The 20,509-nt window shown below is 46.0% G+C and overlaps 1 protein-coding gene across 1 annotated transcript in view; it reads right to left on the reverse strand.

Moving 5' to 3' along the window:
• Positions 1-3,149: 3,149 nt before the first annotated feature.
• Positions 3,150-20,509, reverse strand: part of Aldh1a2 (aldehyde dehydrogenase 1 family member A2) — a 75,506-nt gene continuing 58,146 nt past the window's right edge. Inside the window, exons 8-14 of the mRNA XM_041679623.1 lie at positions 17,002-17,104; positions 14,741-14,925; positions 13,325-13,489; positions 13,059-13,216; positions 12,369-12,443; positions 4,830-4,918; positions 3,150-3,741 (exon numbers count right to left, since the gene is read on the reverse strand). Coding sequence (XP_041535557.1) covers positions 4,846-4,918; positions 12,369-12,443; positions 13,059-13,216; positions 13,325-13,489; positions 14,741-14,925; positions 17,002-17,104 — 759 coding nt within the window. The 3' untranslated portion in view covers positions 3,150-3,741; positions 4,830-4,845. The remainder of the gene's footprint in view (positions 3,742-4,829; positions 4,919-12,368; positions 12,444-13,058; positions 13,217-13,324; positions 13,490-14,740; positions 14,926-17,001; positions 17,105-20,509) is intronic.

Genomic DNA, 20,509 nt, shown 5'->3' on the forward strand with positions numbered 1-20,509 from the left:
AGAGAAGCTTCTGTCAGGAGACCAGACTGCTTGTGAAGGAAAAGGGGGGTGGAGGCTGGTCCGATTGTCACACAGGTTTGAGCCCTGTGTGCTTCGTACACTACTCAGCCAGGCCAGAGGGTCATTGCAAGACCTAGAGGCGCTGACAGAACTATCTTGTCACTCTGAGTGTTCTAGATACACTGCTCATCACTGGACAGGCTGGAGGGGGAATGTGGGAGACCTCCTGGAGTAGCACAAGGCCCCTTTCTCGGCATTCCTTGGTTGCCAGTAATTTTTTCATTTTATTTATCTTTGTTTTAAAACTAAGGTTGAGTCCTTTTGGGATTTCCCCATCCATGCCAGTGTGTCTACCAGTGTCATTCTTGTTCAATTCTCTTAGGTAGCCAATCGGTGAGATTTTAGGGGCATAGCTCTAATAGGCCTAGGAGACACAGCCTTACAGCAAACTTCCTGTTTCTCTGGCTGTTACAAACTTTCTTCTGCAATGATCCCTGAGACTTAGGCACAATGGCTGTCTTACAGATGTATCAGTGGGTACTAGGCCCTACAGCCACATTTTGATTGGTTGTGATTTTCTGTAATAGTCTTTATTGCAGAAAGGTTCCTTGATGAAGGGTGAGGATGACCCTTACCTTTGGGTGTAAGGACAAACACATAGACCGTGGTTAGGAATTGTGCCGGTTTTGAAAATTGGTGGTTAGAGATTCTCCTCCAGGATTCATGACTTCACCAGCCCTGGGTCAGGTTTCTAGTACCAGGCATGGGCTCCCTTTTGTTAAGAAGGTCTTAAGTCAAATTGAAGATCTGTTTTTTTTTTTTAAATCACTAAATGGCTTAATTTCTTTTCATCATGCTCCCCTTAGTCTGTGTTTAGAGATACACTTATGGTTTTAGATTCAGTGTTTGGAGCAGTAGAAAGGGCAGACCAACTCCAGCCTCCTGGACAGACAGTTCTCCAGGCCTTGCCACACCTGTAGCTAACTGCAAGCTTTCTGGAGCCCTAGGAAAACACCTTCCGTGTTTCTAGAGAGATTTGTCCAGCTTGTGATGCTGAATCTATCCCAGTTCCTTCTTGTTGGCCACTGAGAGTGGAAACTTCTGGCACTACCTGTCCATACAGCACACATGCCACTTAAGTACTTGGGGCCTCCTGCCACGAGGTGAGCATTTCACTGTGCCATTTCTCTAACTGCTTCTTCTGTCTTCTGACCCGACACAGTGCTGCTCTATTCGCTCCACCACCCTGGAACTCAGCTAGTGCCATGGGCAAAGTTGCAAAATTAGGATGGAGCAGAGCTATAAAAGCTGTACCACCTTGGTGAGGGGCTTGTGAGATGGTAAAGAAAGCCACAGTTGGCTGACTTACTTTATGCCGTGAGATTTGCAAGGTAACAGGCCCAACTAGCTTGCCTGTATGCCCATCATCTTGCCAGTGTTTAGCATGGTGAATGCACACTTGTGGAGAGAATCACAAAATGGGACAAGAAAGCTTTCCTCGTAGGCTACTCCTCTGACTACAGCCTCTGGGTGCTCCCCTCTGGCCTTGTTCCGTTCTGTTTACTCAGGGTAAGAAAGCCATGTGTAGGGCATAGAAAGCCACCCAAGCAAAGTCCCTTTTCTCCAATACTTGCTCAAGAGTTCATTCTGGATATCTCTGGATCAACCACAATATCCATGTCCGAAGCTCTAAGTCAAGATCTGCCCCTACAACTTTGATCCATGCATCAGTTTCTGGGGCAGTGGCCACTTACCTTCCTTGTTACTTGCCTTTGAAACAATCATTATTTTCTTCTTTTAGATTCATTCAAGTGGTGGTAGCTTCTTGTCTTTCCTTTCTCTCCATCCTTAGGACCCACACTAGTATTGTATCAGACTCTCTCTTTATTTGACCTTGGCTACTGTTACTCTATAGCAAGGCCACTTCCAGGGCCTCTGGCTGGGCCTGTTGCCCGCGTGCTGGACCTGCCTGGCCAACCTGTTAGTCTTGCCAGGCTTGCTTCACCTCTGTCTCTGCAGGGTTTTGCTTTCAGCAAGACTGCTCTCCCAAACTCACCTCAGCCATACTGCACATACACACGTGCGTGCACACACACACACACACACACACACACACACACACACACACAGAATAACCGTGTTCCAAAGGATTCATCACCCTAAGCCTTTCTCTTGCTTCATCTACTTGATGTGAGGCCACTTCATAGGAGCATGGCCTTATATCTGCTTCTGGCCCAAGGGGATCCATTTTCCATATTCCGTTTGTTCCTGTAGGGGCCACAGCAAGGAATCCCACCCAGTCCAGAGCAGAGCATCTCTTACTCCAGTTTGCTTTGGGCAAAATCATTTGTTCATGTTTTTGTCTCTTTTGACTGGAACCTCGACAGATTCCGAGGGTTGGAAGTGAGGGGTGTGGAAATCCTAAGGGTGAGACCCATTTCCTAAAACCTCCACTCTGAGGCTGATGTAAAGGCTCAGCAGGAAAAAGTGCTTGTCACATAAGCCCAACCGCCCGAGTCTGATTCCAGAAACCCATGGTGGAAGAAAAATCCACTCAAACATGGCCTTATCATGTGATCTGGCATGTGCATTCCTATCCCCATTTCTCTCTCTCTCTCTCTCTCTCTCTCTCTCTCAATATGACAAATGACATAAAAAAAATCCAAGCTTATTATAAGAGTGGACTCCAAGAGCACAGAGGATGCCAGGAAGCCCTAGGCAGCAATGCCGTCCAACTCACAGCCGAGATGGACCCCATCAGCTTTCCAACCTTCGATTTTACTTCCCTTTGGTAAAAGTGTAGCTACTGAGACACGCCCCGCAGCAGGAGCCCTGATGTGCGCTCAGGGTGTGTGAGTTCCACGTCATAGATTCCTTTGAGGTTTGTTCCCAAAACCTGAAGTTTACACATGTCTATATTCATGTGCCACAGAAAACTGTAAACACACAAGTCTTAAATAGTGCGAGAGCACAAGTTTGTTTGTTTAACCTTAATGTATTCTATAAAATACCCTCCCAGACTTCGGCTCAGTCACGTAAGAGTACGCCCCCGCCAAAAATCCCGGCTAAGAAGGAAAGACAAAAATGGGCTCAGTGGGACAGACTCACAAACACAAACAGTCCCGAGGTATACACAATATAAATGCTTTATTGCTAGCACAGAGGTTTCTTTTGAAGTAAATTAAAAGTCATAAATCTTCATTTTCACATTCTACACTGTGGTTTGAAGGGAACTAGCTGGTTAATGGTGTGTTCACGTGGGTGTGCTGCAGGAAGAGCAGGGCGCATGTCAGGGCTCTGTCTGCTGAGCACATTGTCGTTCGTCAGTAACAGGAAGGAGAACTTGCTTGAAAGTATGTAGACAGACAGGTTATAAATAGAAAACTGAAAACTGGTTTGTTAGAAAGTGGAAAACCGTTAAATTGAGAAGGCGATAGATAGGTGCCCATATTCTACACCTAGGTTATATTTGGCATTTTTAAATAAATGTTGTTCACCCAGGTTAGAGACTGGCTTCAATTTGGCAGCTGGGGAGAGAAGGGAAGGAAGCCAGTGCTGCTCACACCAAATGAGGTTCACTGGAAGGCAGAGGGAATGGAGGGGTGGGGAGGAAGGAGAGTCAGGCTTGCTTCACACCTCCCCCCTGAAGGCTGAAGCTCACTAGTTGTGTGTGGACGAGCGGGCCACAGGGCATGACAGATGAGGCCTGGTGGGACGTGGCAGTCTTGGCATACTGGTGCTCTGCAAATAGAGAAGGGCATCATCAAGCTGGGACTCATCTTTAAATGCATTGATAGCAGATTCCAGGCAGGTGTCATAGCACGGTGGGCCAAACCAGACAGCATTGGAGTAGCCGGTACTGGTACAGTGGGCATGAGGATGCAGAAGAGGCTGTGGTCCTGACTCCAGCAATAACTCACTTCTCCAGACTTGCCAGCTGGCCTTGGAAACAGTCATTCTTCCAAGGCCTCTGGCATTGCTAGCTTCCTGAGTCTACCTGGACTGTTTCAGTTAGTCTTAAGATCAGCTTTGGAAAATATCTCATTCATCAATGGAAACAAGGGCTGTGGTCCTTGCTCTATTCCAGAATAATCAAGATTTCACATACAGACACACACACACACACACACACACACACACACACACACACACACACTGTAGAAAGCTAAGAAGCTGTGAACTACACAAGATGACCTCTGACCCCATCAGCATCTTCTTTTTGCTGTGTTAATTATGGAAGTAAGAAAAGGACATACTACATCCCTACCACTTAGAACATCTGCAGTGTACCAGCTCCTGGCATTTTTAGTCTGCCCTGGCTCTAACTAAAACCATTTCATGTTTGGCTTTGAAGAAATGGATAACATGAAATGGTAATTTGGCTGCAAAACCTTGGAAAATTGTTCCCGGCCCAAACATCTGCCCTAAATGAGCTCAGCTGAGGTCTCCTTGGAAGAGGGAGGAGTGAGGAGTGGGGAAGAACTGGAAGGAGGAACATGAGGACAGTGCTGCCCAGGCAACCTTTCCTCCAGGAAAGCTCTCCGTGATAATGGCACCAAACACTGCAGCTCCCTTATCCCATCCCATGCTCCACACAGCACTGGCTGTGCCAAGCACTCCCCCACCTTGCCTATCTCCCCACTATTTGGTATGATGAAGGTGACTCCTTCCAGAGTGTCTCTAAACCATGCCTCGCTGGCCTGTGTCAAAAGTGCAGTGACCTGCATGCCAATATCATCAATTCAATATTTAAAGAAGGCCTGGGCTCAACTCTGCACTCCTCAGTGCTGGGCACTCCAGAGAAAGCGGGGGAGTGAGCAGTACTTCACCTTTCATCTGGGCCTCTTAGGAGTTCTTCTGGGGGATCTTCACCGTCACGGTCTTGACTTCAGAGTACTCTCGTAAGCCAAACTCTCCCCTGAAACATACAGATAGCAGATTCAAACACCAATGGCCCAGGGGATTGTGCTTGACCTGTGGTGGCATCTTCAAGAAGGTGAAGCTGTCATCTATGCGCAGCGGGTCACTGGGCTCCACACGCAAACTCTTAGTGGACAACGAGCAAAGCCCTCCTCAGTAGAAAGCTGCCCTCTCATGGGCAGATGTCCTGTCTTAAAGGATCACTGGTTTTCAGAGCACAGGATAGAAAGGAGGTGATTCCTTGGTACCCTGAGAACCAGGCCTGGTTTAGCCAAGGCAGGCTGGCTCACAGCTGAGCACCACGGCAGCAAAAAGCCAGGCCCGAGATCTGCCTGGGCCACGTTTCCGCCTCCGGTGAGTGCTGGCCCTGCAGGAATGGGTGTACCACTCTGCAGAACCCTGCTCCAGCCTCTGCAGACTTCCGACATCCCCACGCTGATAGCCTACTTAGAGAGCTCTTCTCTACCTCTGAGATGGAAGTCTTAGACCAGAATCCTTACCAGTATACAAAGTTCCCATGTCTCATTCCTTACACTTCCTAAATGAAGAAGGATAGGATAGCCAAAGGCCTACTGTGTGAAGACAGAAACCACCTGGACCACCTTAAATATGGCCCTGACAAGTGCTGTCCATGGCCCCACAAGGCTGGTGAGATTTAGGAAGTAATTAAGGGGACCATTAGGGAGCGCTCTCCACACGAGTCTCCTAAATCACTTCTCTCCTGGAATTGGGGCTGGTGACATGTGCGGGGCTGTCAGGAAGCATTTACTGAGTTATCACTGATGGATTCAGGGAAAGCAAAGCCAAGGACTGGTGGGAGCCCAAGTACCTCACAGGTGAGTGTTACACAGAGGAAGGGTCCGCCAGTGTCACTTCTGCTGGAGCACTTCTGTCCCCAATGAGCAGAGCTCATTCATCTTGCTGTCTGACCTCCCTAAAACTGTGGGCTTGCTACACTACCCAGCACACTGAGGACACAGAGGGAGAGGAGGCAGAGGAGAGGAGGAAAGCTTTTGCGTACAACTGTTTCCTCACTTCTACCCTGGTGCCACACTGTCTCCCTCAGGGAGGAACTACTCAGAATGGCGTCGGTATGTGAAAGGCAGTGAGAAAACACTCTTCTCCTTCAGTCAGCTGCAAATGATACAGTTCCTACAGTTGTACAAGTAAGACCTAGGGCAATGGCCCACCCTGTTCCTTTTGGGATCTCATGGCCCTCCACATTGCTCCAGCAGCATTGCCAGTAGCTCTTCCGGGCACCACACCCAAGTTGACAAGGGCCCCTGGGAAACTAACAGGAACCAAGAAAGACTGCAAGCAGAAACGTTACACTGGGCCACTCTACTTCAAGAAGAGTGAACTGGGCCTCCTCAGAAACTGTACCCTTACAACTCCACCCAGGCCCTAGGCACCTACTACCAGTTTATTCTGGCTTTCTCTGAATTTTTTCCTGACTTAGGACAATTCTGAACTCGTCTCCTCTTTAGAACATTCTGTGCTTCCTGGAGGCAGTGAGGTTACTTGCTGCCTTCTAGTTCCTTATACATGCTCTTGGGCAGAAGAATCCTTTCTTCCCACTCTTGTCTCCAATCTGTGAGACCTATGAGGACATATCTATGGAATCAGAAACATGTCACTATGGCTGCATTCAAGTGTCCCCACTGGCTCCCACCATGTTTGTGTGTGTGAAGCTGTGGTGGCCTCACTGGCTGGAGGGTCCTTGTCCAGTCCCAGGCATGGACGAATACACAGCCTGCTCAGAGACAAAGGTGAGTCACACCTAGAGGTGACCAAGAGGGTCAGTGAGAGGCCTTGGAGTAGTGTATCACAGGCATGATGGAGCAAAAACAGAATCCTAGAGTCAGTGAACAGGGAAACCAGGGACCCTCCACTAGTTAGCTGAAGGGCTTGGTTGAGCTATCCCTTTCCTCTTGGTGCCTAGTCACCTCCCTTGTGGCAGCTCCTGTGCCCCAGCATACAGTTCTCATTCAAAGAACATGACTACACTATGGCTTTTACCCTCCCACACTGAAGGTTCTGCTTCTGTAGCTCTGGAGAGGGCGAGCTGGTCATTCTGCACAGCCTCTGAGAAGGCTGTCCAAGGGACTCTAAAATCTTTTAAGTCTGGATTCTTAAATCTGTTCACTCTGGTTAAAGTCTGTGGCACATCTCGACCCGCAGTTATCAAGGAAGAACCTCACTGCGGCTCAAGAGGCTGCCCTTCCTTACTGAAGCCTTCATCCCTGATTGACCACCATCATCACTGCACACCACCTCTTGGGGGCGCAGAGACCCTGGCAAGGCCCCAAGCCTGCTTCTCTGTAGACCCAGGCTAGTTTTTGAGATGGAGCAAGGAGCTATACCCAGAAAGAAGGGAAAAAATGTTAGGTTTTGGAGGCACCCAGCAAACCATCTTAGAAACTGTTGGGTTTCTATTTAGAGTGTGCATTTCCCCTAGTTTCTATTTGGCTTGCTGCAACAGTTTTCTGAATGAGGTCCCCACACCACCTGCACCAGCACCATTCCAGAAGTTTATTACAACATGAAGATCCTGGGCTGTAGCCCAGATCTACTCAACCAGAGTCTCTGAGAGTGAGTCCCCAGACGAGCATATTTAACAGTCCTAACCGCTCAGACCACAGATGACTTCTGTGCACATGCATGCTATGTATGCAGGCATATGCATGCATCTGTGCGTGCATGTATGTGTGCATGATTTGAGAAGCTGCACAGCATCCCATCCCATTTCTCATTCTTGCAGTCCTAATCCACATTGTCTAAGATGCCCACAGCTCTCTTTCCATCCCTTTGGTTCAGTGTGAACTGTAGTTTGTATTTTCCCATCTTTTATCTCTGGGGACTGTGATAAGGCAGGAGAAAAAGGACAGAAAATGAATAGGACTCTCCGGGCAGGCAGCATGGAGAAGCACCCCTCTAGCCTCTGATGGGGGCGGGACACTCATCAGAAAACCTGTAGAAAGCAGACCTCTTAGAGCTTGGAGAAACTGAGGCTAGATAGTCCGCCTTCCTTGCAGCTTGTTTGTGAAAGGATCACTTCCCGTCTCTGCCCCAACTAGGGGTGGGCAAGGAGACTGGGATGTGAGGCAAACAATTCTTCCCAGAGGGAAGGCGAAGGAGATTCTCTGCAGACTATCAGACTAGATAGAAGGCAGACCAGGCTCTTTTATTTAAAGCATTTCCTATTACTCTAGGTCATTAAGGAAGAGAAAACACGTTTTGAAAGTAAGTGGAGACTGCGCGCCAGGTCACTTACATCGCAGCTTCTTAGCTGTGGCCTGTAATGGCTTGTGTCATGAAAAGAGTTCCAATGTAGAGGTTTCTGAATATTCAATGGCCAAAAAATTAATTCAAAATAAAATATACAACATTTGAGGCTTTCTAGGCTGTGTTTGCCCATTGCATTTTGTGGCTTCATGTGTGCCTGCTTGATTCTGAACATGCAACACACGCTTAGCACTGTATATGCCTTCATGCCATCTACCAAACTCAACACCTCAGCTCAGAATACTGTTTGCTATGAGTCAGGGAATTTTGTTATGAATCACATGTTTATTGGACACAAAAGGTTTCTGCTAGAAACATAATTTTTATTATGAAAAAAGAAAAATGAATAAATTCATTATTTTCCTATCATCCTCCTCAGCCTATCAGTAGCAAATGAGTACATCTTTGGATTGTATTGTTAGAATGTTTGATTTTAAAAATTGCTATCTGAGTTTTACAAAAATTAGTTAAATGAATTTTGACTTTGGATTGAGACAGAATTTCCAACAAGTTCTGAAATGGTTCTAAACATGCTTTTGCTGCTGGGCATCCATGTTTATGTGAAGCAGTGTTCAGCTCTGGAAACTGTTGAAGACGTTCTTTGTCATACAGCATCAAATAGCCAGCAAATTTAATTCTTTATGTAAAATTAAACAAGCACATCCATCTCATAAATAGGCAAGATTTCATTAATCTTTTTTTAGGTTTCATTAATCTTTAACAAAAAGTAAAATGACATATATTCCAAATAATTGTTTTATAAGACATTTCTTTATGATTATCAGGAAATATTTGGGTTGTATATATATTTTGCATACTTACCTACCCAGTGGTTAATAAAAATTTCTCAGGCAATAAGGAATCACAAATGGAAAAAGGCTGAGAAACCCTGACTTATGGAAGATGCAACCAGTTTCACCAAAGAGCCCTAGCCCCTCATGATCTTTTAACTACAGTGGGAAGGCCACATGGCCAACACATCTATAAGGAGACAGACACCGCTCTTCAGGTTTTCTTGGCTGTTGTTCTCTATGGTTTGACAGAGCTGAACTGTCCCCCAACCAGCTTTCCAGCAAAGAGACATTTCTTCTAGGAAGAGACCAGACTTACATAACATGAAAAGTCTGAATCCCAGCAAGGCCTGTTCCGGATGAGGGACAAGGATAGCCTGGGACTGCGCTCCATTACCCAGAGGCCATTTATTACAAGTTTATATTATCCTGGTGATTCACCCTGTTAATGATCTGTAGCAAAACACCGAATGAGAACAGTGTTCCCAGGACCAGTGACTGTCCAGACACTTCAGAGAGATTAGTGAGGACAACCACAGAGGCCAGAAATGAGCAAGCAAGTGGAATGCAGCCTCAAGCGGGGCCAGAGAGTTAAGGCCGAGAAGAGGTCCTGTGTGCAGGATGGTTTGGAGCAGCTGATGGAGCGCAACCCCTGTGGGAAGAGGATTCCAGGTGGGTTACAGTTCTGCTGGGAGACAAGTTAGAGAGCAACACAGGTGCACAGGAGAACAGAAGAGCCGGGCCACTGTGGGGCAGGAAAACAGCCACACTTCAGGAGCAACCTGCTCCTGAAGCAAAAGAAGGAAGAGCCACCATTCTAGCAGCCCCTCCTTGATGGCCACTGGAAGCTTCACTTGCTGGAGAAAGGCTTTCCAGGCACCACTACATGTTTAGCTACTTAATTCCAACATATCCACAAAGCAGCACTCCCAGGCAGGTACTGTAATTATTTTCATCTTCTAGAGAAGGACATCAAAGCTTAGGAAGAAGGCAATTTCTGTCTACAAAAATTTACAGAGGTAGGAAGCACAGTGCCAAGATTTGCAAGCAACATGACTTTCCAAACTTCTCTTAGCCTCAAAGCTGCTCACCCAAACAGCCCAATGCTGAGCGGCTAGACACGACCAGCCAATGCCAGCCACAGAATATGAAGCTCGTAGATCCCCTCCTCACGTTTAACCGGGTCCCTGCACATCCCACAGACAGCATCCCTACCTTTCCCACAGTACTTCTGCTCACACTTCCTCTCAACTACCTTGCTTTGGCCTCCAAGTTCAAAGGAATATTCTCCATTTGCTGAACTACTCCCCTCCTTAAAGGCCAAGTCAACCAAGTGCAAGACCATGTTGAAACAATGTCCAGACTTTCTCCCTCGTTTCTGGGCTTCTCTTTCACTCCAGGGTTTCTGTCCTGGGGTCCTTCTGATACCTGCAATGTACATTTCATTTACCCAACAACATTCTAAGTGCCTTACTGTGCTGAAGTCCCTGAGACCAAGCCCAGTGCCTTGCTTGCGATGTTCACTACCAGTTAGTAGACTGTGGTATAAACATTTGTTATTAAAAAATCATTCAGTAATGGCAGAAGGAAGGGGCGGCGATGATGCTCCTTCTTGTGAGCCACAGGGGTCAGAAAACAGATCTACTCTTTTCAAACGGAGATACATAAGTTTTATAACTGGGGGTGTCAGACCAGAAAGTTTCTGGCCACCATTCAGTCCCTGAAACCACTGAAAGAAAAATCAATTAATACTGAAGCCTGCTCTGAGGAGTCTCTTGTCTATTTTACTTCTGCGGTAGCCCTGTTTCTATAGATCATCAGCATCTCAGGACAACTGTGCTTGTTCTGAAGCCTGTTCCAGAAGAGTCCTTGTGCTTGGTCCCCAAGCTTCCATGGCTAGATGCCATGAGACTAGATGAAACCACTGGGCCTTAGGCTAGAATGTCAGACCTGACACTTACTGACTGTGAGACTGAGACAGCTGCTTGACCACTCTACTCCTTGGCCAGGTCTCCTGCACGCAAAGTATATCTATATAACCACACAAATCAAATGGGATAATGTGAGGGAAGGAGTTAGCACAAAGCCAGATACATAACAGACCCTTAGCCGAGGGCGGCTGCTGAGGTATGGATGTTTGTGTCAACCCAAAATGTGTATGTTGGAACGCATTGTGCAATGTGATAGTGTTAACAAGAGGGGCCATTGGGAACTGATTAACTCATGAGGGCTCCACCCCAACAAATGGGATCAGAGCCCTTCTAGGACAGGCTCCAGCACACATCCTTTCCTCTGAACTTCATGAGGACATGGTAAGTGCATGTGTGAAAATGAACCCCTCCCAGATACCGCATCTACCAGCACCTTGACCTTGGACATGGCTTCCAGAAGCATGAGCAGCAGTTCCTACTGTTCACACTGGCAGAAGAAGGCTGGGATGCAGTGCTACTGCTGGTGCACCCTTCTTCTGCTCTCTTCTCCACTAGCCTCTGCCAAGGCACCCCTTATGTGCCAGGCATCTCAGCCTTAAAAACTGGTATCTCCCCAATTTCCAAGCAATTTCCCTGAAAGGCCTGGAGATGTGTTCAATTTGTACCTTCAGCTACTCCCTCCCTGACCCCATGTCCTAACTCAAGTCCTAACTTTGAAAGGACTTACAGGGATGAGCAGGTGGGACAGACAAGTGACCAGGATGGGCACGGAAGGAATGGCAACCAGCAGTTAACCCTTGGAAGCTCCAGGTGTCATGGGAATGCACAACTGTGGAGCTCGGAGCTCTGGTGGCTTTGTTGGGGAGCATGGAAGTAAACATGCCAGCCAGGCTTCACGTACAGCCTCATGCTCCAAAGGAGCAGCTCAAGGTTTCTGAAGGCACTGCAATGTTCCTGTGGCAGGGCGTGCTCCTTGGCTTGGCAGCTGGAGAATGCCAGCCCTGAGAACTGCAAAGGTGTGTTCTCGTGGGCTCTTTTCTGCAGACAACATGCAGCTTTTCCCCCTGTCCTGACAAGACGCAGCTGAATAGTGGATCCATTTCTCTGTCCACTCTGAGTGTGAGGGAGTTGCACCTTGCTCACTTTAGTGCCACGTGATACTCAGCTTGTGTGAGTTCGTACTCAGTAAAATGTTAGATTAAGCTGGGTATGGTGTAATCTCAACACTCAGGAGGCAGAGGCAGGAGGATTACTGTAAGTTTGAGGTCAGCAGACACTACAAAGATCCAGGTAATTCCAGGCTGCAGAGTGAGACCCTATCTCAAACAATAGCACAACAAAGCTTATGAACAGAGGCGTGGAGGTGAAGTGAACTGTTGTGTGAGCACCCTCTGTGCTGGCACATTCCATCTGTGTAGACACCAGAATCTCTGACACTTACATTTCTCTCCCGTTTCCAGACATCTTGAAGCCCCCAAAGGGGCTCTGGGCATTTAAGGCATTGTAACAATTGATCCTGAAGGAAGAAAACAGCATTGTTAATACAAACCCATCTCAGAGAAATAATCCAATTAGTATATTTCTTGGAGGAAAAAGAATTTTCAAAGTGAAAAGATCAAAATGACTTTAATTTTCTGGTCTAGTTGATTAGAGTGTTTTCTCAGGTTGACTTCCCCATCCTTGCCGAGGCCCCTGAGAATTATAATGCCTTGCCACAGTCTGGACGTTGTTTGTCCTTTAAGGACTCACTTGTGGACATCTTGGTCACTGGGGTGGTGGTGCTGGAGGATGAGGAGGAACTGTTAAAGCTGGAGCCTGGTGGGGGCTCCTTAGCCACTGGGGGAGCTACCCAGAAGCCAGGCATTAAGGTAGTTCCTGCAGGAGCAAGCTGCTCTAAGCAAGTGCTACCCCTGAATCTTGCTTTCTGGTTTCTGTCTGGCCATGTCCTCATCCACCACCATCTGCCATGCTGTAACAGACCAAAGGCCCTACGGAGTCGGACCATGCTCACTGGGCTTACAGCCTCCCTGTGGGTTAAATAAAACTCTTTGAAATAAAGTTAGCATTTCATGACAGTGGTGAACTGTGAGCTAGCAAGGCTCCTTATATCACCAGTGGATATAAGTCTTACCAGACAGTCCCAGCTTGCATTGCAGAAGACACCGTGAGAGCCTTGTTGATGTCATTAGTGAAGACAGCTGCTACAAGCCCAAAGTCTGAGTTATTGGCTCTTTCTATAACTTCATCCATAGTCTTAAACCGCAGGATTTCCTGAACAGGACCAAAGATCTGCAACAAAATTATGTATGCCAAGATGAAAAGTGTTAAACTTGATGACTATCCTAACGCTCTGGCAATCCCAGGAAAGATGTGGCCATTGTAAAATGCCCGTGATACCTCCTCCTTGGCAATCCGCATGTCATCAGTGACATTGGAGAACACGGTGGGCTCAATGAAGAAGCCCTTCCTTCCCAGTCCTTTGCCTCCACATTCCAACTTGGCGCCCTCGGCCACACCACTCTGGATGAGCTCCAGAATCTTGTTGTATTGTTTCTTATCGATCTGCGGGAGAAATCACTTGATGACTCTCAGAAGGCCTTCCATGAAAATAGAAACACGCACATTCTTGTGAACCCCTGTGTGGTTTTCTCCCCCTACTGTCACTGCATCCAGTCAAATCATATGAAATTAATATTACCTACTCAATTTTAAATGGTGAAAAAATAGAATATTTTTTTATGGTTGCACCTAAGAGATGGAGGAATCTAAAGAATGCTAATGACTATCTAGCCTGAAATACCAGGTCAAAATTTTTTGGAACTTATCAAAATGCTACCTCAATTATTCACAGTTTCTATAAAGAACAGTTACTTCTGTCCAGATGAATAATAAGCAAATCATATGCTGACACTGAAAAGACAAAAACAGTGGATCACACAGCCTCTTACACTAGTGCCGCCCTATGTACTGTTGGGTTTATCTTAGAGGAGAATCTAATGCATGGCTGCTGTCTTTAGAGAGTGAATTAAACTTCCTGGGTGAAAGATTCTGATTGAAAACAGAAGCCAACACCAAAGCTGTCATTGAGTCATTATGGTGAGTGACATAAGCTATATTCACCCAGGTTTCCTTACCTAAAATATCAACCTTCTCACCAGAGGTACCCAAACAGAGATGGTTTCTTTTACTAGAAAATTCTTGCTTAGTGTTGCAGATGAGTTTAGACAAACCCTTGCAAATTCTGACCCTGAGTAGATTAAAACCACAGGTTTGGGAACCATCATGGCTACAGCCAGGCTGGAGTGCTCGAGTGTGCAGCCTGCTGCTCAGGATGTACATTTATGACGTCTCCATTGCACTACGGGTGTAGCGCAGGCACAGTAAGAAATAACTGCACAGCCAAAGAGAACCTCAACCAACCTTTCATTCCTACATGTCACAGACCATTGCAGGGACAGAACTGCTGGCAGCTGGGAAAGGGGAACAGAGTCTGAGAAGGAGATATCCACCTTTCCTGACCTGAGCATCTGAAAAGTGGCCAGAAGGCCTAGGGTGGGGCTATATTACCAAGATCCACCCTGCCATGCCCAGAAATCTCCTCATAGCTAAATCACCCCAATGTTCCCCAGAGATTATATTTAGTAATGTAAAGAGAGGCAATATGTCAGTGCCTACATTTTAACCACGAAGACAAGGCACAGGAATAAGGAGGCAGCTGGAAGTGGAAGAGGCTGTTTTGCCTGGTTCCATAAGCATCAGGATCTGTGCTGGCCCAGATTAAGTTACACAAAGATAATGCTTATGGTTTCTTACCTGAGGACCCTGCTCAGTGGTGGGGTCAAAGGGGCTCCCTACAATGCGCCTCTTGGCCCTTTCCACACTTCTTTTTACGAACTCCTCATAGATGGACTCCTCCACAAAGATTCGAGACCCTGCGGTGCAGCACTGGCCTTGGTTGAAGAACACGCCCTGGTGAGCCTGCTCCACAGCGTAGTCCACTGCAAGAGGAAGCATCGTATTCTTAGCACAGCCTTGCCTGTGGCCTGTTGAGGTAGCACCTTCCTTCCCACTCTCCAAAGGCCTGGGAATAAAGCCCTGCTATCACAGCCTATGCCAGTGAGTAGCTCTGGACTGAGACACAGACAATGCTTGCTATGTAAACTTGGATAACACTGCCTCACTGAGCCTCTTTCTTGTTTCTGCAAACAGAAGGACCAGCCCTAATCACTCATAACAGGAGATTTAAATTTCACTGTACAAAGACCCAGGATCATAACTGTAAATCTTCCAGGTGAGCAAAAAATGCAATGGAGACTAACAGAAGCCACCACAATTGACTGTTAGCATACATGAACGTAAGCCCAGAGCTTGCCAAACCCTTCCAGTTTGAAGGAAAATCAGAGGTCAGAGTTTTAATGTAACCTTTTAAGATTAGTGTAATGGTTAGAAAAGGAAACACGTATTCTATGCGTTTGGCCTAAGGCTGCCCACTTAAGACTCCTGATCAACTGGATCAGGAGTATGTTTAATCATCATTTTGGTGGTTACACGTAATGACAGTGCTTCTTTGCAGACACTGTATCTCCTCTCTATAGAATTGTTCAACAGCAGTGTGATAATGCTTCCCCCTCCTCTCCGATTTCTTACACGTCAAGGTAATACTGACAAATCTGCATGCTGGTAGCTAGATGACTGACTGGGTCAGTGGAGTGACAGCAGACTGCCTGCTCCTCAAGAGGAAGAGGCATGAAATCTGAGTGTTTTGAGATTGATTTTTATTGTTTTTAATTATGTGTAGGTGTTTCTGTCTACACGCAGGTATGTGCACATGAGCGCAGGTGCCTTGAAGCTTGAGTTACAAACAGTTATAAGCCACTTGACATGGATGCTAGGAATGGAACTCAGGTCCACTGAAGAGCAGTAAGTGCTATCTCTCCAGTTCCAAGATCTCTAATCTTGACAAGGAAGCTAAATGTGAACCCTGCAAAGCTCAAGCTGGGAGGTGGTTTCAATCTATGCACGTTCTTGCTCCTGACTTCTCCAATTACAGAACTGAGAGTTGCCTGGAGGGTGTGAAGAAGAAATGAACAGCTGAAGGGGACTTTGGAATTTCATTCTAGAGAGTTTTTCAGGATAACAGTGCACAGACTAGGTGGTCTCTTCCTGGAAGGGTTTCCTAAGTTACCAACCTATGCTTCTGGTAAGGCTTGTTCCACACAAGTCCTGAGAGCAAGGGAAAGGGGTTGGCATGCATAACTAGAGGAGCTGGTATGGGTTTGGGAAAGTGTAGCCAGTGCTCTGGAAGCAGCATTTATGTTTTGATGACTGGCCAGCCAGTTGGGTGGATGATAGACCTGGAGACCCGGCTGAAAAGTTTCAGATTTCTTGGATCTAAGCAGAGACTATATTTGAGGTGTCAGAGTCTTAGAATGTTGTCCTTTCCATTACATATCAATGGGCAAACCTTCACCTTTTCTACCCCCCTTCTACAACACCAGAAAGTCAAAATGGCCCTAGACTGTTCAGTGTTGGTTAGGTGTTCTTCTTCCTATATTAAATGATCATCTCAGAGACATTCTGGAAAGAAGTGGGCAGAGGTGGGATTCAGTACAAAATGTGTCCCCTCCTCCCTACATTTTTGGGCCCTTCCTTTGGTGATAAACTGGCAGTGATAATTTTGAACTGGAAAAAATGAAATGTGAAATTTATGCCCTGGCAATAGATGGCTCAGCAATTAAAAGCACTGCCTGCTCTTCCAAAAGGTCCTGAGTTCAATTCCCAGCAACCACATGGTGGCTCACAACCATCTGTAATGAGAACTAGTGCCCTCTTGAGAAAGAGACTTGGTCATTCATCCTCATCAATTTAGACCATGAAACCCAATATGGACAAGTTCAACAGAACCACCATATATGGGCTGCCCGTGCATACGTCAGTATGGCAAGGGCATGAATTTCATTCATTTTCAATTTTTACTTCAACGATATGACTCTTGACATTCTGTTAAGAGTGGATATAGAAGAGGAAGGGGAAGGGTAGCATTCTGACACATGAGAGATCTGTGGGCCACTTACAGTCAGCATCTGCAAAAATAATATTGGGGCTTTTCCCTCCAAGCTCCAGAGTTACTCTCTTCAAGTTACTTCTTCCGGCTGCTTCTTGAATCAGCTTTCCGACCTGAAAGGAAGGGAAGGCAGAGGGTTGACACATCTTCCACTGCTGCAGTCAGAGGTCAAAGCCAGCTCCAGGCGACAATGGACATGGTAGTTAAGTGACCCTAAAGGCAAAATAATCCCAAGGGACAACTTCTGTGGTCAGCTTGGGAGGATGAAGCAGAGACAGCTGGGGTGCAGCTAAACACAATGTTGAAGAGGATAAAAGGATGCTCTCCTTTCACCAGGGAAGACACAGGCTAAAGACTCTGTTGGAGATAAATAGTATGCAACACCTGACTAAAAGTTTCACCACTACATTATGGCTTTTCCTTGGGATGTGGCTTCTGGCAGGGGTCGGGGGGGGGGCAATCATCGAAAAACTGTTCATTTATCTCCAAAATTACTCTGCTTTGGGCTAGAGTTAAAGCGTTATAGAGAGTTGAGAGTCTGTTTCTAACTAGTGTGTAAATGCCTATTCATCTAGAATTCAAGCGAACAAAAGGCCATTTAAAGAAAAAACATTTGACACTAAGTAGATATCAGTCAAGGAATTGAATGTGTCAAAAGGAAATAGGGCTATGCCATATAGAGGCTCTGCTCAAGAAAGTACGTTACCTCAGGGGCTGAGGATGCTTTCCGAGGAAAGACTGAAGCTGCCAGACCCTTCAGGATCTGTCTAGGCAGGGATGGATGCTTTGGGGATGGATGGCCTACATGCACTCAGTGATGCCAGCAGGCTACAAAGGCCCTGTCCTTGCTGCAGTGCCATATATGCCTCACTATGTCTAATGTGGGAGACTAATGTTGTCGAGCCTGCGCTGTGATTTATCTTCCCCTTGGCAGAGATTCCTGATGGATGTCCTATGCAAAAACTATACCTCAGTGATGGCCTCAGAGGATCCGTCTGCAATATGGGTATCATACTGGAGAGCACAGGTCACTTCATGAAAACTGCTGAGCTGTCATGTAGCCTATACAGGAAGTTTGGTCTGTGCCGAGGAAACATTACTCGTATGGATTCTACCGAGAAATAAAACTTTTAGAAGTCTTGAGAAGAGAAATGCTACATTTATGTCTATGCCTGGTGTCTTAGCTGATTTACTGAGACTCTATAGCAGGATAATAAGTTCTCAGGCACTGGAAAGGCATGGTTAAGAGAAAAGACCCCAGTGGTTAGAGTTTTCACTGCCTTATACGCAACTGGGATCTTGAGAAATTAGCCGCTTTCTGAGCTTTGGTTCCCTCCTCTGTAAATGGGGATAAAGAGTATATGTGCATTTGTGTTTAGATATGCTGTGATATAGTGATTTAACGCAGACGGCTCTTAGAATCCAGCCGAGCACACTGTAAGTGTCCACACAACCTATCCACACACAAGGGTGAGGAGCAAGGAGGGTCTGTTCTTCTAAGTTCAATGCAGTTCATTAGGCGGCTGAGACAGTAGGTACCACTAGACTTTCCGACGTGTGTCTCCCTCAGACCTCCCCAACTATTTCCGTGCACGGTAATTACTTAGGAACCGCCCAGCTTCCAATGTTGTGCAGTGATTGGGTTGATGCCACTGCTTTCACTGTAATTCTGCCTCACTATCATTTTCTTTTCTTTTAAGAAAAAAAAATGACCTCATTCAGAGAAAAGAACCTTTTTTTTGTGGTCACAAGGTATTTGTCCATTGACAATCTTCATGTCTACAGTAACTATATAGTCCATGATCATCAGAGAAGAATAATTTGTTATTTTCAGAGAAGTCATATCTCTAAAAGACATAGAATTAGTTTCTTGTTTTGCACAAAAATGTTATTCATAAAGTGTAATAAATGCTAAAATCTGGTCATAAATATTAATAACTGATTTTGGTTCACCAGCTAAAGTTCTCCTTTGCTATCCTTCCAGCTTGGGTCTCTTCTGCCTCTAGACAAAGTACTTAGGAAGACTTGGGCTCAGTAAAGGCTATGTTTCCAGAAAAGCAAACATGCTTTCTCTCTCTTCTGAGAAGAACACACACAGACACAAAGGCAGTCATGGCCCTTTGGTCTGACAGACAACAGTGTGAAGAAGAAATTATGACTAGAGCCTGAGATACCAAGAAGACGGAGAAGGAACCTGTCTCTGGTAGTTCAAGATCCAGCTACTCTTAGACTCCGTGCCATCACCTATGAGGAGTCCCTGAAGGCGTGGCCATCTGTGACTGTCTGCTCTTGTGAGGAATTTCAATGTGCTAGGTTCTCTCTGCTCCTTGCACATTCTAATGTCTTAGGAGAAAAGCAAATAAGTGATTTGTCAAAGAAGATAGTTATTGGAATTCATGAATATGTCATTCACGATATGAGTCTAGGGCAGACATTTGCATGTCCCGATTCATTTATGCTGCCCATAACCCCCTGGGGAATATATTATCTCATTCTAGAAAACAACAGATTTAAGAGGCAGAAACTAATAAACATTAATTAGCAGGCTTCCTAGCTGGTTAATAGCAGGTTGACTGTAAGGCCCAGACTTAGGGGCCCACCCATCCCTCCTTATTTTGTCCTCTGTTCTGCCTCCTTCTCTATGTCACCAAGGATGCAGTGTGTGTCACAAACCACCAGTCTTATGATGAGACTACACACTACAAACTGATGGAAAAGGAGAACAGTAGCTTCTGTATTTAAAAAAGAAGTTGCATCAAGGAGAAGTCATGGATTTTATACTGAGCAAGATACTGAATAAATGGTTAAGGCAGGTAATGAAGGTACCAGTCAGCTGGCACTGCTTTTCTCTGAGCCCCCCTCCCTGACACTCATCAGGAATGAATGACCACCAGGCTCCTCTGTTAGGTGTCGGGTTTTGCTGCTAGGTATGTTGTCCAATGATTATTTTCATGGCCACAGTAACTATTCAGTCCATGATCATCAGAGAACAATTTTCCTGTGCCAGCCTTTCCTTAGAAACCAAGATTATTTATGATAAATATTGAAGGGCAAATACGGGATGAATAATGCCTTTCTTCTTTGTTTCTGGATGAAGGTCAAGTTGCAGCTCAGCCTCCAGGAGAAATTGGTAGCAATGAGAGATCACTTCCATCCTGGGTGGTCTGTGAACAGAACAATTCTAAAAATCCACCTGCTGCAGACTGCCTTCATTCAGTGCATACTCATCGTTCTGCTCTCTGCCAGATGCGACAAGGAACTCGCAGCCAGAATGACTCTTATGTAAACCTAGAGGGTATCCAGTGAGTGTGACTGTTTCTGGAGTGCACTTTTGAAAAATCTGGGTCTAACTTAATACTAGGACCAGTTAGATTAAACCATAGAGGTACTTACACATTAATGTCATTCTTCACTACAACCAACCCAGTCAGGCCACTCTGACTTGTGTAAACGAGCAAGGAGGCAAGAATCTTCGTTAATCGCAGTGCCAGGCATCATTATGCCTACCCATGGTGTTC

The sequence above is a fragment of the Microtus oregoni genome, unplaced genomic scaffold (genome assembly GCF_018167655.1).
Source record: "Microtus oregoni isolate MIOR12 unplaced genomic scaffold, Mior012 000032F_ref0000030, whole genome shotgun sequence".
NCBI lineage: Eukaryota > Metazoa > Chordata > Mammalia > Rodentia > Cricetidae > Microtus > Microtus oregoni.